Below are 12997 nucleotides of genomic sequence, written 5' to 3'. Positions count from 1 at the left end.
GGGGAGAATCCCTGCCCCTTCTTTTCTTCTTCTTAACAGGATAAAGTAGTAACAGTGACCCTAACTGTACCTGAAAATAAAGGTAATCTTGGTACAGCATGAAAACCGCTTGCAAAAAAGACAGAAAGTTCTTGGGATTTGGGTTCCAAGGATGTCCCAGATAGGAATATATGTGAGGACTCTCAGAACATCTATTTATAAGTATGTAGTAAATGGAAGCAGTTGGCAAGGTATATGGATTGGCCAGAGGCCAGACCTCTCCCAAGCTGGTAATGAACTCTGGGAGGACCCATGGATGCCACCTGCAGACCCAGAGGGGTGATCCAGGGATGAGAGGCACAGGAGAAAGGGGGCATTTTTATTTGGAGGCAAAAAGATAACAGAGGTGAAGCTGAAATTCTGAAATAACTATGGGCCTGGAAATTTATGAATGTTTTTGAATTAATGCATAGGTCTCCTTTTGTTAGACTCAGAAATCTCTTCCTCTCTTGGAAGTAATTTATTTAGAAATGAGAGATTGCACGACAGATCTCAGGAAGGAAAATTTATTCCAAGTCCCACGGGTTTTTTTGTGCAGGCTAATTCAACGTTAGGGCATTTAATTTTGGTATATTTGGTTAAATACATTAACCCTCTGCCCTGGGCATGGGAGCACACTCCCTGGCTGAGAGGATACCCCACAGCCCAGGGTCACAGCCAGGGTGCCCTCAGCTGCCTGTTGTTGTTTTGTTTGTAAACAGCTTTATTGATATATAATTCACGTACCATGAAGCCTACCTGTTTAAAGCATACAGTTCAGGGTTTTTAGTATATTCACAGGGGTGTGCAGCCCCCACCGCTGTGTCATCACTCCAAACAGAAACCTGGCCCGTTACCTGCACCGCCCCTTCCCCAGCCCTTGAGCCACTTCCTGTCTCTAGGGATCGCATAATTTCACATAAATGGAATCACACTTCATATGTGGTTCTTTCACTTACTGTTTTTATAAAAAGTTTCATGGGCATGTGGCCACGGTACTTCATTTCCCTGCTGTCCACGGCTGCTTTCACACCACCGGGGTGGACTTGAGTAGCTGTGACAGAGACCGCGAGGCCCAGAGCCTAAAGGATTTCCCACCTGGCTCTTTCAAAGAGGCGTGAGGCTGGCAGGGGACACCAGGGCCTGTCACCTCGTGTACAGTCACCCTGCTGCCTTGCGGCACCTGGCAGACCCTTGGGGAGCCCCAGTGGGGCAAGAACCCAGCTGTGCGCCCAGAGCTGCAGTGCCTCTGGACACTTCCTGCCTGAGAGATGCTTTCTGTCAGTGTTTCACCTCAACAGCTAACAGTGTCAGCAGTGAACTCCATTTCGTCTTAGGTGGTAGTCGTCATACCATGAAGGTGCCCTGAGCACATTGGGACCTGATGGTTCACACATGGGAGCCCTGGGCGTGTGACAGGGAGGAGCGGGCACCAGACCGTGGATGGGGTGGAGGGCCGCATGGCCTTGGCCCCCTGCGATACAGGCGGCAACTTGATTTTCTTCACCCAGACGAGGGGGTATCTCGTAACAGTCCACATCGAATGGTTATAAATATTTATAGGACTAGTTGCATTCCAGCCAAATCCAGATGTTCTAGATAAAAGGTGGATTGTTCTGACATTCCCCCAGTTTTCCCTGGGGAGCTTCAATTCCCTGGGTTCTTTTCAGAGAGGACCCAGTGTTTAGGGGTCTGGGGTCTACAGAGCACAGCCATCCTCAGACTGTCTTGGAAGCCCTTGTATCAGCAACTCTAGAACCAGAACCCCCATCTGGTTACACTCAGCTCCCTCTTCTCTAGAACATTCCTTTACAATCTAGCACTAGTTTCCTGGGTGATTTTCGGTCTTGGGGTCTTTCCATCACCTAATATTGCCAGTTTTCCCTCCACAGAGAACACTGCTTCCTAGACCGTCTGAAAACCAGTCCCACAATGTCTGTTCCTTCTCCATCCTGTCGAATTCTTCCATAACTGGTAAGTGCCGGGGCTTCTCAGGGAAGCTTTCGCTCCTTACCTGCGCGGCCCCGTCTTTGGGAATTGCAGGCATTTGTTCCTGTGGCCCTTTGAGTGACATTTCAAGCCTTCCTGGGTCCGTTCTATCAACATGGGCAGCGGTGCGGGCAGGCGTGGACTCCTGACTGGTGGTCCACAGGCAGCTTCCTCCCAAGGTGGGCTCAGATGGCCCTGGTTGGGGTGCTCCGCTTGGTTCAGTTTAGAGAAGGGTCTGTGGTCCACCCCATCCATGACGTCTTCTTGTCAGGCATTTATGTGTCCTTAGGGTGTGCGACTCATGCTTTCATTGGTCTGTAAGCTCAGTGAGGCCCTCGCTCTTTGCAGTAAATCTTATACAGTGAGACTCCTTCAGTGAAACACACATTCCATGACTTACCTTTTTATCGGTCTTGATTTTCACAAGACCCAGACAGTTGATCATTCTCACACCTACTTTTCAATGGCAGAAAGCCTGCCAGGAAGGAGCCAGGTTGCAGAGGCAGAACCTCGATCCTAGTCTGGTTCTCTGACCCCCTCAGAGGAGCCTGTAGCTCAGCTCAGGTGTAACAGACCCTTAAAGGGCTGTTCCCGTGGGCTGACAGTAGTGACCGCAGCCATTCAGCAGCCCTCAGGAAGCGCAGTGGTGCCGCTGTCATGGGCGACAGTGCTTTCTCCCCACCAGGGCCCTGTGTGACCATTGACTTCCCCAAGTTAGCAAGCGTTGGGATGTTTGGTGGTTTCCAGCTTGGCTTCCATGATCCAGACGGTGGCCATGAAGGGGAGCTCGTGCAGCCCCCGCCGTGTGGCAAGAGGCCATCAGCTCGTGTGCCTGACACGTCTGCTTCCACTCTCGTCCTCACAGGGAGAGGCTCCTTCCGGCCCATTCAGTCCTCCCTGACCAAAGCGGCTCTGTCCCGGCCGATTGTGCCCAAGGTCCTGCCACCCCAGGCCCCAGGCCACCTGGCCAGTAAGTCTCTGCGACTCTGCCCTGGCATGAAAATGAGGCCTGCACATGGGCTGTCCCCTCTGGGGCGCATTTCAGGACGTCAGGAGACAAAGACTTGCACGTTGCTTCTGTTGCCAGGCGCTATCGACTTAGCAGCTAAAAGCGCCGGCATCATCCCTGGGAGCCCCCTCCCCGTCCTGGATGCCGATGGCTTGTCTGGCATCTCCCCGCTGTCTTCAGATGAGGTGACAGTGACTGTCTCGAGGCAGGACTCCACGGGCACCCACCAGAATGGAGACCCCATCCCCGCTGTAGGGGTGAGTGTGTTTAGAAGGGCTTCTCTGAGATGGCCACCAGCTTCTGGGATGGGATGGTCAATCTCCAGTCCTGGTTTGAAAGCCAAGGCCATGAGCTGAGGTCGTGCTGGACTCCAGCTCTGCCTCTAGAGGGGACGGGCCTGCTGAGCAAGAGGAGCGTCACTGAACAGGGAAGTCTCAGCCTGAGTGAGACCATGTGGCACAGCGGGTGGGGTGGGCTTGCCATGTGACCCAGGGAATCCTCAACTAAGACGGGCACGGAGGTCTGCCTGCAGTGAAGGTAGCCGGCCTGAACAGGAGGTCTGCCTGCAGCGAAGGTAGCCGGCCTGAGCAGCCATGTCACCAAGTTGGCTGTCAGTCCACCCCTGACTCCCTGCTACTTGGGTGCTGCCTTAGCGGGCCCTGCTCTGCAGCCCCGCCAGCACTCCAGCTCCTCCGGTTCCCCCACCTGTTTGAGGGCTGCCTGAGGTGGGCAAGGCAGGCGGCTACTTAGGACTGCAGAGCCCAGCCCTGCCTGAGGACCCTGAGGTCAACCTCTTGCTAGGACTGGAGTTGACTGTGAATTGACAAATGGTCTCAAGTTTGGGGACGTGAGGGCGCACATTCTGAGAGCAGTGGGCTTTCCTGTGCTCCCAGGGAGAGCTCTCCAGCCTACACCCCCGTGCTCCTGCCTGTTAGGAGCCGTGGGGTGGACGGCTCTCCTCAGGAGCCAGGTGCCGGGCCAGCGCTCACTGGCATATTCCTGGTGTTCTCGTAGGGCACGAACGACCCGTTCATCAGTGTCCCCTCGAGGCAGGAGACGGTGGCAGACGGTTTCCAGGTAGAGTGTGCTGTTGGGTGCTGAGCAAAGTAGCTGCCCCAGGACTTCGTCCAGCGCTGGACCCCACCCTCGTGGTCCTGCTCGTGGGCCCGGGCTTCCTCCTCACGATGCCCAGCGGCCGTCCTTCCCCACACCTTGCCTCCTTGGTGCACACGCGGCTCCCATCTCAGGCTTCCCTTCTCCCCTCTCGGGCTGGCTGATTGAGACACAGTTCTGGAAGGACTGAGTTTTCTGGGCCGGGTAGGAGGAGGTTGTCAGCTGGGGGTGGAAGCAGATCCAGGCCACCTCGGCCCGGCCTCCCAAGTGTGCTATCCCTCGAGGGTTTCAGAAGGAAGTTCCCTGAGTGTGTTTCTCGCTGGAAGGATGAGTGACCGCTCGGGTCACTGCCTCTCTGTTGGTGTCCCCGTCACTCAGTCACTGCTGTGCAAGACCAAGGTTGCTTTTTCATTGTTTGGTATGGACTATCTGCTCTGTCGTGTCTCAACAGTATCTGTCTCCGCAGAACTCGCCCGTTCTCTCCTTATCTGAGCTGTCCAAGGCTCCTCTCCACAATGGGCTCTCCACACCGTTGGCCTCGTCGGAGGCCTCCAGCACCCGGCTCTCTCCGCCCAACGTCTCTGCTCTGCTGGACATCTCCCTGCCCGGCCCGCCCGAGGACGTGCTCTCGCAGGGAGAGCCTGCCACGCAGATCAGTGACTCCATCATCGAGATCGCCATCAGCTCCGGCCAGTACAGTAAGGAGCAGGGTGCCTCTGCACAGCCCTCCTGGAGTCAGTTCTCCCAGGGGCCTTGACCTCCCACCTGAGTGTTTGCCAGCCTCCAGGCACCTTGCTGTCTAGCTGTCCTGAGCGTTGAGCCTCTGCACCTACAAGGCAGTGCCCAGCCTTGGCAGGGGCAGCACAGGCGGACAAGGCCTGTAGAGGACCTGAGCCTGTTCGTGGTCTGGCGGGGCTGCACCTGGCCTTGGGAGATAAAGCGGGCCCACGAGGCATCTCCAGCCTGGGGATCAGGCAGGGCCGTCTCCTTGTCAGTTCTGAACCTGGGTAGCACGCCTGTGGGGTTGTGGGTTTTAGGAGGGGTTGGACTGGTACCTGTGGGCCTTGGCTCCCCCGGCCTGTGGGGACGGTGCTATGGGGCAGCGGTATGGTGGGCGTCAGCTGGTAGAGTTCAGGTCGTGGGTTGAGCTAATAGCTGGCAGCGTGTGGCCGTGGGCTGGTCACCGGCTCATTAGAGCCTGTTCTCCTTAGCAGTGTGTTGGGAGCCACGGACATCTTGCAGGGCTGTCGTCAGCAGCAGGAGAGGGTGTAGGTGACGCCCTCAGCACAGGGCCTGTCTCCATCCACTGTGGCCAGTGTCATTCTCTGAAGATGGGCACGGGTCCCTGCTGTTGGGGGGCCCAGTGAGGTCCTGGGCCTCCCAGTTCAGCAGTGCATGCCACGCCACTCCGTGGCCTTGGTGGCAGGTGGGGGAAGTGGGGCTGTTCACCCCACATGCCGGCTCTGACCCCAGATTTTGGTTGACAGGTGAAGGAGTCCCTCTTTCTCCAGCAAAACTGAACGGCAGTGACAGTTCCAAGAGTCTCCCCTCCCCATCCAGCAGCCCCCAGCCAGACTGGATCGCCTCCCCGACCCACGACCCCCAGTGGTGCCCCAGCGACCCCACGGACTCCTCACTCAGCAGCTTGTTTGGTGAGTCGCTGTGGAGGGCAGCCGGAACGAGCAGAGCCAGAGTCTGGACTCTCCACGCTCCTGGCAGAGAGCCCCTCCAGGGCTGTTCTTTGGTATTTAGGGTTTTTTTCTGCATCAGTTACATGTGGGAAAGTGCCCAGGCCCCAGTGTGCAGGTCACTAGGCTTTGGCAGATGTGTAAACCCCGTAACCACAGCCACGTCCATCCTGCGGTCAGTCCCTTGTGCCCCTCCACCCAGGCTCACTGCCAAGGGCAGGGTGGAAGGAGCCGGCATGTTGCGCCCTCTTTGCTCCCCTCCTTCTGTTCTATGGTGGCACGGCAATGACAGATCGGAGCCTTCACAGGATGTGTTCATCCTCGTCACCACCGGTGCCTGTGGGACGGGAAGGGGCTATTAGGGAAAGACGCACCAGCTTCAGTTTCCTGCACAGAGGAGCTTCTGAGGCACATCTGGGGTCCGTGCACTTTGCATTTGTAGGGAGCAGCCAGGGTGTGCACCCTGGCGTGGAGCGTGCTGTTTGCTGACCAACTGGGTCAGTACCATGTGGGAGCACCACACCTGACGGCCCCGAACAAGCCGGGGCTCTGGTCTGGGTGGTGCGGGGGAGCCAGCCCCCAATGCGCATTGCATGCTCAGAAAGTCACAGAGAGCAGTGCAGACTCTGCAAAGTCGAACAGAAATCATGAGAAATTGGAAACAACCTTACATTGAGGTAGCCAGACAGTGGAACACTGTGGGGCCCCTAGAAAAATGAGATAGACTTTCCCGGGCTGCAGGGGACTGTCCAAGGCTCACAATGGGAGGAAAGGCAGGTGTGGCCTGATGCCTCCATCTGGAGCACCGTGCCCATGCGAGCAGCGAGATGCCCGCAGGGCCCGGCCGGGCCTCCCTGGACCAGTCCAGGCCTAGCCGGCTCAGGGCCTCTCCTTCCTCTCTGCAGCGAGCTTCATCTCCCCAGAGAAGAGCCGAAAGATGCTGCCAACCCCCATTGGGACCAACAGCGGCACCTCCCTTCTGGGCCCCAGCCTGCTGGATGGCAACTCTCGCGACTCGTTTGTGTCCCGGTCCCTGGCTGATGTCGCCGAGGTAAGCACACGACCTTCCCCCCAAGCCTGGGTGCCAGCCTCCATCCCAGAGCTGCCAGACCCTCCTGCAGACCTGTGTGGTTACTCAGAACTGCTCACCAAGGCTTACACGTCAGGAGCTGTCATGGACAGAGCCCAGCCTCTGACTGCTCCTAAGAGGGAATCTGCCAGTGCTGGGCCGGCATTTGTCCCGCTGGCGGCAGGTGACAGACCCTGAGTCATGGCTGAGCCCAGCGCTCTGAAGGCAGCTCTGGGTCTTGTGTGTCCTCCACCAGCTGTGTGCCCTCGGGCAGGGACTCTGTGTCCCCCTGCTCAGTCTCCTGATCTGCGGAAGAGAAGAGGCGGTAGTGGCGGTGCCATCGTTGCTGCCACCTGACAGAGGGGACCCTTGAGCAGCACCTTGGTGTCGTTGCTTGTGGCTGACCTTCCGAATGGGGGGAGGGCTTCTGCAGAGGCTCCTCTGCGATCACGTGATGAGCCGGGAGTCATGCTGTGGCAGTGTGTCACCCCCATGTTCTGCCTGGAATGCAGCATCCCTCTCTTCTTTGTCCAGGCCGCTGCCTCACACAACCACCCAGGCCTCCATCCCACTAGGTTTGAGTGGCAAGTAGGGCTGAGGGAGTGAAGACGGGTACATTTAACTAAGACTCCAGGCGTGAAGTAACAGGTACTGTAGGAGTTTAGACAGAGGCTGTGCTGAGGGGAGAACCTAAGTCTAGAATGCCCCTGGCCAGCCCCCAGCTCATTGCCGAAGTCCTAGAGCAGCATCTCCCCAACACGGGCTCCCTGGGCTGTCGAGGCACTTGTGAGCGGCCCTCGAGCATTTCATAGTCAATACTCGGGGGGAACCTGGATCAAGCAAAGCTCATACAGCTGCTTCCCAGGATGCCTCAGCTTCTCGGTGTCTGGACGTGAATCTCGAGATCCGAGGGGATTTTGAAAACAAATTTCAGTTTTTTTGAAATTTCTTGTAGTAAAAAGTTTAAAGTTCAGTTCATCCTGTGCTCTACTCAGAATTTTCCGAAGGCTTCTCATTTGTATTTGTTCATTATATCAAGCAGTTTGTTAATGAATATTAATTGAGGGCCTACTAGATGCCGGGCACTGCTACAGGCCCAGAATGGACAAATTAAAGGCCCCATCCTCATGAGGCCGACAGTCCGGTCCAGCGCGGGAGGAGACAGTAAACTCCCTGGCTCTGCCCACAGGACAGTCCTGATGCGTGAGGCCCCACTGCACACTCTGGTCTCTACTCTCTGCCTTACTCACTGTCACGTCCACCATCTTTCTTGTTTCTTGAACAGCCGGCTGTTGCCACCTTAGGGCCTTTGCACCTGCTGTTTCTTCTCACGGGAATGTGCTTCCCTCGTGTCTTTACATGACTTGCTCCCACAGTTCTGCTCACACCCCGCCTCAGAAAGGCCTCCTCTGACACGCAAGCCCGTGGCAAACTCCCTCCTCCGCTTCTGTCTCCTTCAGGCCACCCCACAGTCCCTAGTTCTGCTGCCTTCCCTCTGCCTCTCTGTCCATTGGCCGTCCTCCCCGGGGACCCACCACTCTGACCCGACAGCTGGGCGGCCGGGCTCACAGTGCATACTTGTCCACAGAGTGAGTGTTCACAGTGATGGAGGTGATTCTGAGGTTGTCCCTGGAGTGCGGGAGCCGCTGTGATGTGGCTGCCGGGGGACTCTCACCCTCATTGTAGAGGGAGTTGCACTTAAGTCCGGCTGTGGTGGCCAGCTGCCTGCTCACTTGTCTCCCCTTGTCCTCTCCCACAGGTTGTGGATTCCCAGCTGGTGTGCATGATGAATGAAAACAGCATCGATTACATATCCCGGTTCAATGATCTGGCCCAAGAGCTGTCCATCGCTGAGCCTGGCCGCCGAGAGGTTCTGTTTGATGGCGGTGGAGGTGGCCCCCCGGTCGGTGACCTGTCCCAGTGACTGTGCCTCATGGCTGGGGCAGCCCGGAGGCTGCGGAGGACAGCTTACAGGGTTGGTGGTCCTCAAACGTCATAGGGGTAGCCCTCTTTAGAAGAGAGAAAACAAATCAAGCCCAGACTCCCAGGAGACAGTCTGAACAGAGGCACCTCTGCACCCAGAACGGGCAACATACAGACAGCCATGTCCCAGCAGGCCGAGGCAGTGGTGGCCAGGCAATGAGGGAGCGTCCTCGGCAAGGCCAGTGTCAGATATGGCCCTGGCGTCGGACCCATCCCCTGCCAGGAGCATGTGTTAGGGTCTGCACGGTACCCACGCTTCTGCCTCGGTCATTGTGTCAGACGTTCCAGGGCGTTTTCTTTCTGAGAGGAAGGAGTGGTGGGCCTGGCTGTTGTTATGGCCTCCCGCTCTCTGCAGGGAGGCTCCAGGGCACTGCTGCCTTCTTTGCGCCAAACCCACTCTCTGCTCCGGTTTTTCCCTCTGTGGTGCGAGGACAGGGAGGACAGCTGGGCATGACCTGAGACAGCGGACACTGCAGAGGACACTCCAATCGCGGGGCAGTGGGAGGGTCCTGGGGCAGCGCAACTGGTGCCACCTCCCCAGAAATCCTGACCATGGCCTAGTGCTTCCTCATCTGGAGCTTTTGTTCTGACTGACTCAACAGGAAGGGAGAAAAGAATCATGTCTTAGGCGGGTTGTGTGGACTTTTAAAAAAATCCCGCTAAGCTGGTCGGAAAATGTTTTTCTCGTATTTTGAGAATTAGGAGACATTGGAGAGGAAGAACAGGGTTCCTGTTTAGTTGGTTTCTTCGCTGCGTCTATCTGCACGTTTCTTCTCGGTGATCTGAGATGTTATTTCTCTCTATTAGGGTAATCCCCAAGCACTCATTCGACTACAGATAAGACTTTCCTGATGATCTTGAACTTCTAACATGTTCCTGCCTAGCATTTTGGACAGATGCCATTTGCAGGGAAAGTTCTCTCTTCTTTTCCTTGGCATTAGTGCAGAGTATGCCCCAATGCATATGTATAATCCCTTGCTTGTATTTCTGCCTCATGGTCTCCTGTTTCTCTTCCTCCTGTTCAGGGAATCCAGGCAAGGGTCAGACATCACGCGCAGTCAGGGTGCGCTGAACCCAGATCCCTCTGGTGTGCTCCTTGAGCCTCCTCGGATGACCAGCCGTCACCATCTCGGGTAGTGCAACATCCAGTCTTTCCCCAGAATGGAGTTAACACAGCCCCTCTGCCTTCTCAGCCTTGCGGGGCCAAACACACAAACCACCATCCAGGCACACCCCGTGTGGCTGGGCACCAGTGCTGTGGTGGTGGGGCACCACCCCACCTGCTGCTTACCCCCGCCCGGCAGCTGCAGTCAGTGTGGCTTCTTGAATCCGCCCCAGCCCACTACCGTTAGTGTTCATCACCTTGCCTCTCTCCCAGCTCACGGTGGACCGGCAGCCTTCGAGGCCAGCTGGGCCCTCTCCTCTGGTTCCTCCCCCTACCCACCTGCCCCCGCCCCCCACAAAGAGATGAGCCAGTGTGCAAGGAGAGGGGAAGGTTCTTCGCGAGTACAAGCAGAGGGGCCGCTCTTGATCCTGCTGCCTCCCCAGCATGGTCGGCTGCTCCAAGCTGCAGGCCGGGTTGTCCCCTCCAAGCCACAGAAGAAGCAGGACAGTGGCTTCCAGGCGGTAGCTTCCTTCCTTCCTCTCCAGCTTTCCTCAGAGCTCTTGCCTGTCATGTGGCCTTCCTCTTTCAGATCTGGATTTAGGTACAAACATCACTAAGAAAAGCCTGTGTGGGCAGCCCTCCTGGGCTCTTGAGAAAACAGTCCCAAAGCTCTGGAGGTCTGAAAGAAAGGGATGTGGTACCACTTTAAGAGAGATAGACAGCAGTATCTGAGTCCAGAGTCTCTTTAAACTAGCTTGTGTTTTGTGATCAATGTATCAGCTTCCTGAAATTAGCACCTTATTGAGCCAAACAAGATCAGTAGGTCTGTCTCTGGGCATCCGACCCGGTTAGATCCACAGTGGATCAGGCCAAGTTTAGGCCACTGCCAGCTTTCTTGTATTCCCACTGTCTGGGACCAGAGATGCCAAGTAGCATTACCGCATCAATGCTGGGGGCAGTGCCCAATGGCAGTGGGCACTGTGCCAGGGACAGTAGCGATCCCGAGCTGCTTATCCATCAGGAGACACCCCACAGTAGTCTGGTCGGTAGGTTGGCACCTGTCACCCTGTGGACGTCCAGCAGGAGGAAAACTCTGGAGATCTGGATAAGACTTTGTCGGCCCTTTATTCAGCAGCACCTCCCTCTTGGGTCTCCCACACAGACTCCATTTGGGAGTAGCTGACTGGCCAGTGTCATCCAGTGGGGAGGTGAGTTGCAGAGGAGAGTGGACTGACTCTTCTCACCTGTAATAAAGCTGACATGATTTCAGAGAAACCTGCTTCTCTAGCAACCAGACAGGTATAAGCATTTGCCTGCCATATTAAGGAAAAATGGTGTCATCTGTAGCATTAAAATGGTGGATGCCTTTTCTCCCAGCCTAAATGATTATATATGTATGAAAATAAGCAACTGTTATGTTAAAGGCTAGAATTTTTCAAAAGACCCAAGCAGAGGGCCTCCCTGGTGGCGCAGTGGTAAAGAGTCCGCCTGCCGATGCAGGGGATACGGGTTCGTGCCCCGGTCTGGGAGGATCCCATATGCCGCGGAGCGGCTGGGCCCGTGAGCCATGGCCGCTGGGCCTGCGCATCCGGAGCCTGTGCTCCGCAACGGGAGAGGCCACAACAGTGAGAGGCCCGCATACCGCAAAAAGAAAAAAAAAAAAAAAAAAAAAAAAAAAAAAAGACCCAAGCAGAGACGCCTCCCACTTCTGCGTGTCCCTCTGCCCTTCCAGCGGAAGTTGTGGTAGTGTCAGTATACACCTGTGGCTTCCTTTGTGCATTTGAGCATGTTGTGATTAAGACCAGGTCAGTTTCTCAGAAAAATCTTCCCCTAGTCACTCTAACGTTGTCAGGGATCTTTTTGCTGATTCATCTCTTCTAAAGATTGAGACTGAATATCTTTGGTCTCAAGGGAGTTGTTTTTGCCTTGATTCTTCATTGTGAATATCCAGTGATGAGCATTCCATTCTTCAGAAGGTGCAGAAGCAGGTTGAAGTTCGTGATTCCACATAAGGTTCGTGATGGCATTTTTCTCATCCCTCTGTGTGTTCTGGGCGTAGGGTACTTGCTCAGGGAGTGGGGGTATTTGGTACCATTTCATCGGTTGATCCACTTGCTTTCCCACCTCAGTCCCATTCTCTAGCATTCTGTACCATAGCCTCATTACTGGTGGTGTCTTTTCAGTTTAATAGCATCTTTAACTAGATCATACCATTGAATCCAAACATGTGCAAAGAACAGTCATAGAATAAAAGACACTTGAAACAACTCGAGGAGGGAAACAGCAGTTGCTTTTTCTTTTTCTTTTAACATTGAGATCTGTCAGATGCATTTAGGAGGTAATATGGCACTTTGTCTTAAGAAAAAAAGAAAGAAACCCACAGCAAACCTTTCCTGACTTGTCAAAACTCTCCTAATCCTACAGTAACTTGTAAGTCGTGTTAGGTGGGCTAAGTCTTGGAAGCACTACAGTAGCCCATGCCCTTTGTTCTGTAACAGGATAACCGGCTCTAGAGCTTCTGGGCAGCAGAACTTATTGCTGTTTTTTATAATAATCGTTAAGCCATATCATCTAAGGTTTTCGGCTTGTTTGAGATGTGAATTTGTTTTATAAGTTATAAATATACATATACAGTGTATGTATAAAGCAGAATGCCTGTCCTTCCTGATTATTTTTTGTACCATATTGTAAATTATATTATTTATTCTTTACCAATTTTGGGAATAAAAGGTGTTTGGTTATTTAATATAATAAACAAAAGCTGTTAAACTTCTTATGTTTAAATTTCCAGTTCAACTTGTAAATCTGTTTTTATTATTGTGCATAAATACATACTAATACTTGATCTAATAATTACTGTTTCTGCTTTTTTCTTTTTAAGTGTGCACTTTGCAAACAGCCCAAATAGCTCTCATCTGGTGAGATCTCAGAGGAATCGATGGGCTGTCCACAGTGTAACTGAGCAACAAAACACTGCTGAATGTGTTTTGTTTTTTTGAGCTAGAAATCAGACAGCTGGCACA

At 54.4% G+C, this 12997-nt stretch overlaps 1 protein-coding gene across 3 annotated transcripts in view; it reads left to right on the top strand.

Moving 5' to 3' along the window:
- CRAMP1 (cramped chromatin regulator homolog 1) overlaps window positions 1-11586 on the top strand; it is a 59764-nt gene extending 48178 nt beyond the window's left edge. The window contains exons 14-21 of one of the 3 annotated variants that reach the window (XR_009530125.1): window positions 1911-1992; window positions 2873-3273; window positions 4031-4093; window positions 4596-4827; window positions 5617-5781; window positions 6723-6868; window positions 8646-8861; window positions 9895-11586. Coding sequence is in view for 2 of the 3 variants with exons in the window: in XM_060078225.1 (XP_059934208.1) it covers window positions 1911-1992; window positions 2873-3273; window positions 4031-4093; window positions 4596-4827; window positions 5617-5781; window positions 6723-6868; window positions 8646-8810 (1254 nt within the window). In the remaining variant the exon portion in view is untranslated. Of the gene's footprint in view, window positions 1-1910; window positions 1993-2872; window positions 3274-4030; window positions 4094-4595; window positions 4828-5616; window positions 5782-6722; window positions 6869-8645 lie in introns of all 3 variants that reach the window. The other 2 variants (XM_060078226.1, XM_060078225.1) reach the window with 2 other exon arrangements.
- The last annotated feature ends 1411 nt before the right edge of the window (window positions 11587-12997 follow it).

This window comes from Mesoplodon densirostris, chromosome 16, assembly GCF_025265405.1.
Source record: "Mesoplodon densirostris isolate mMesDen1 chromosome 16, mMesDen1 primary haplotype, whole genome shotgun sequence".
NCBI classification, from domain to species: Eukaryota; Metazoa; Chordata; class Mammalia; order Artiodactyla; family Ziphiidae; genus Mesoplodon; species Mesoplodon densirostris.
Note: the sequence above shows the minus strand (reverse complement) of the source record. Positions and strands in the feature narration are given on the sequence as shown.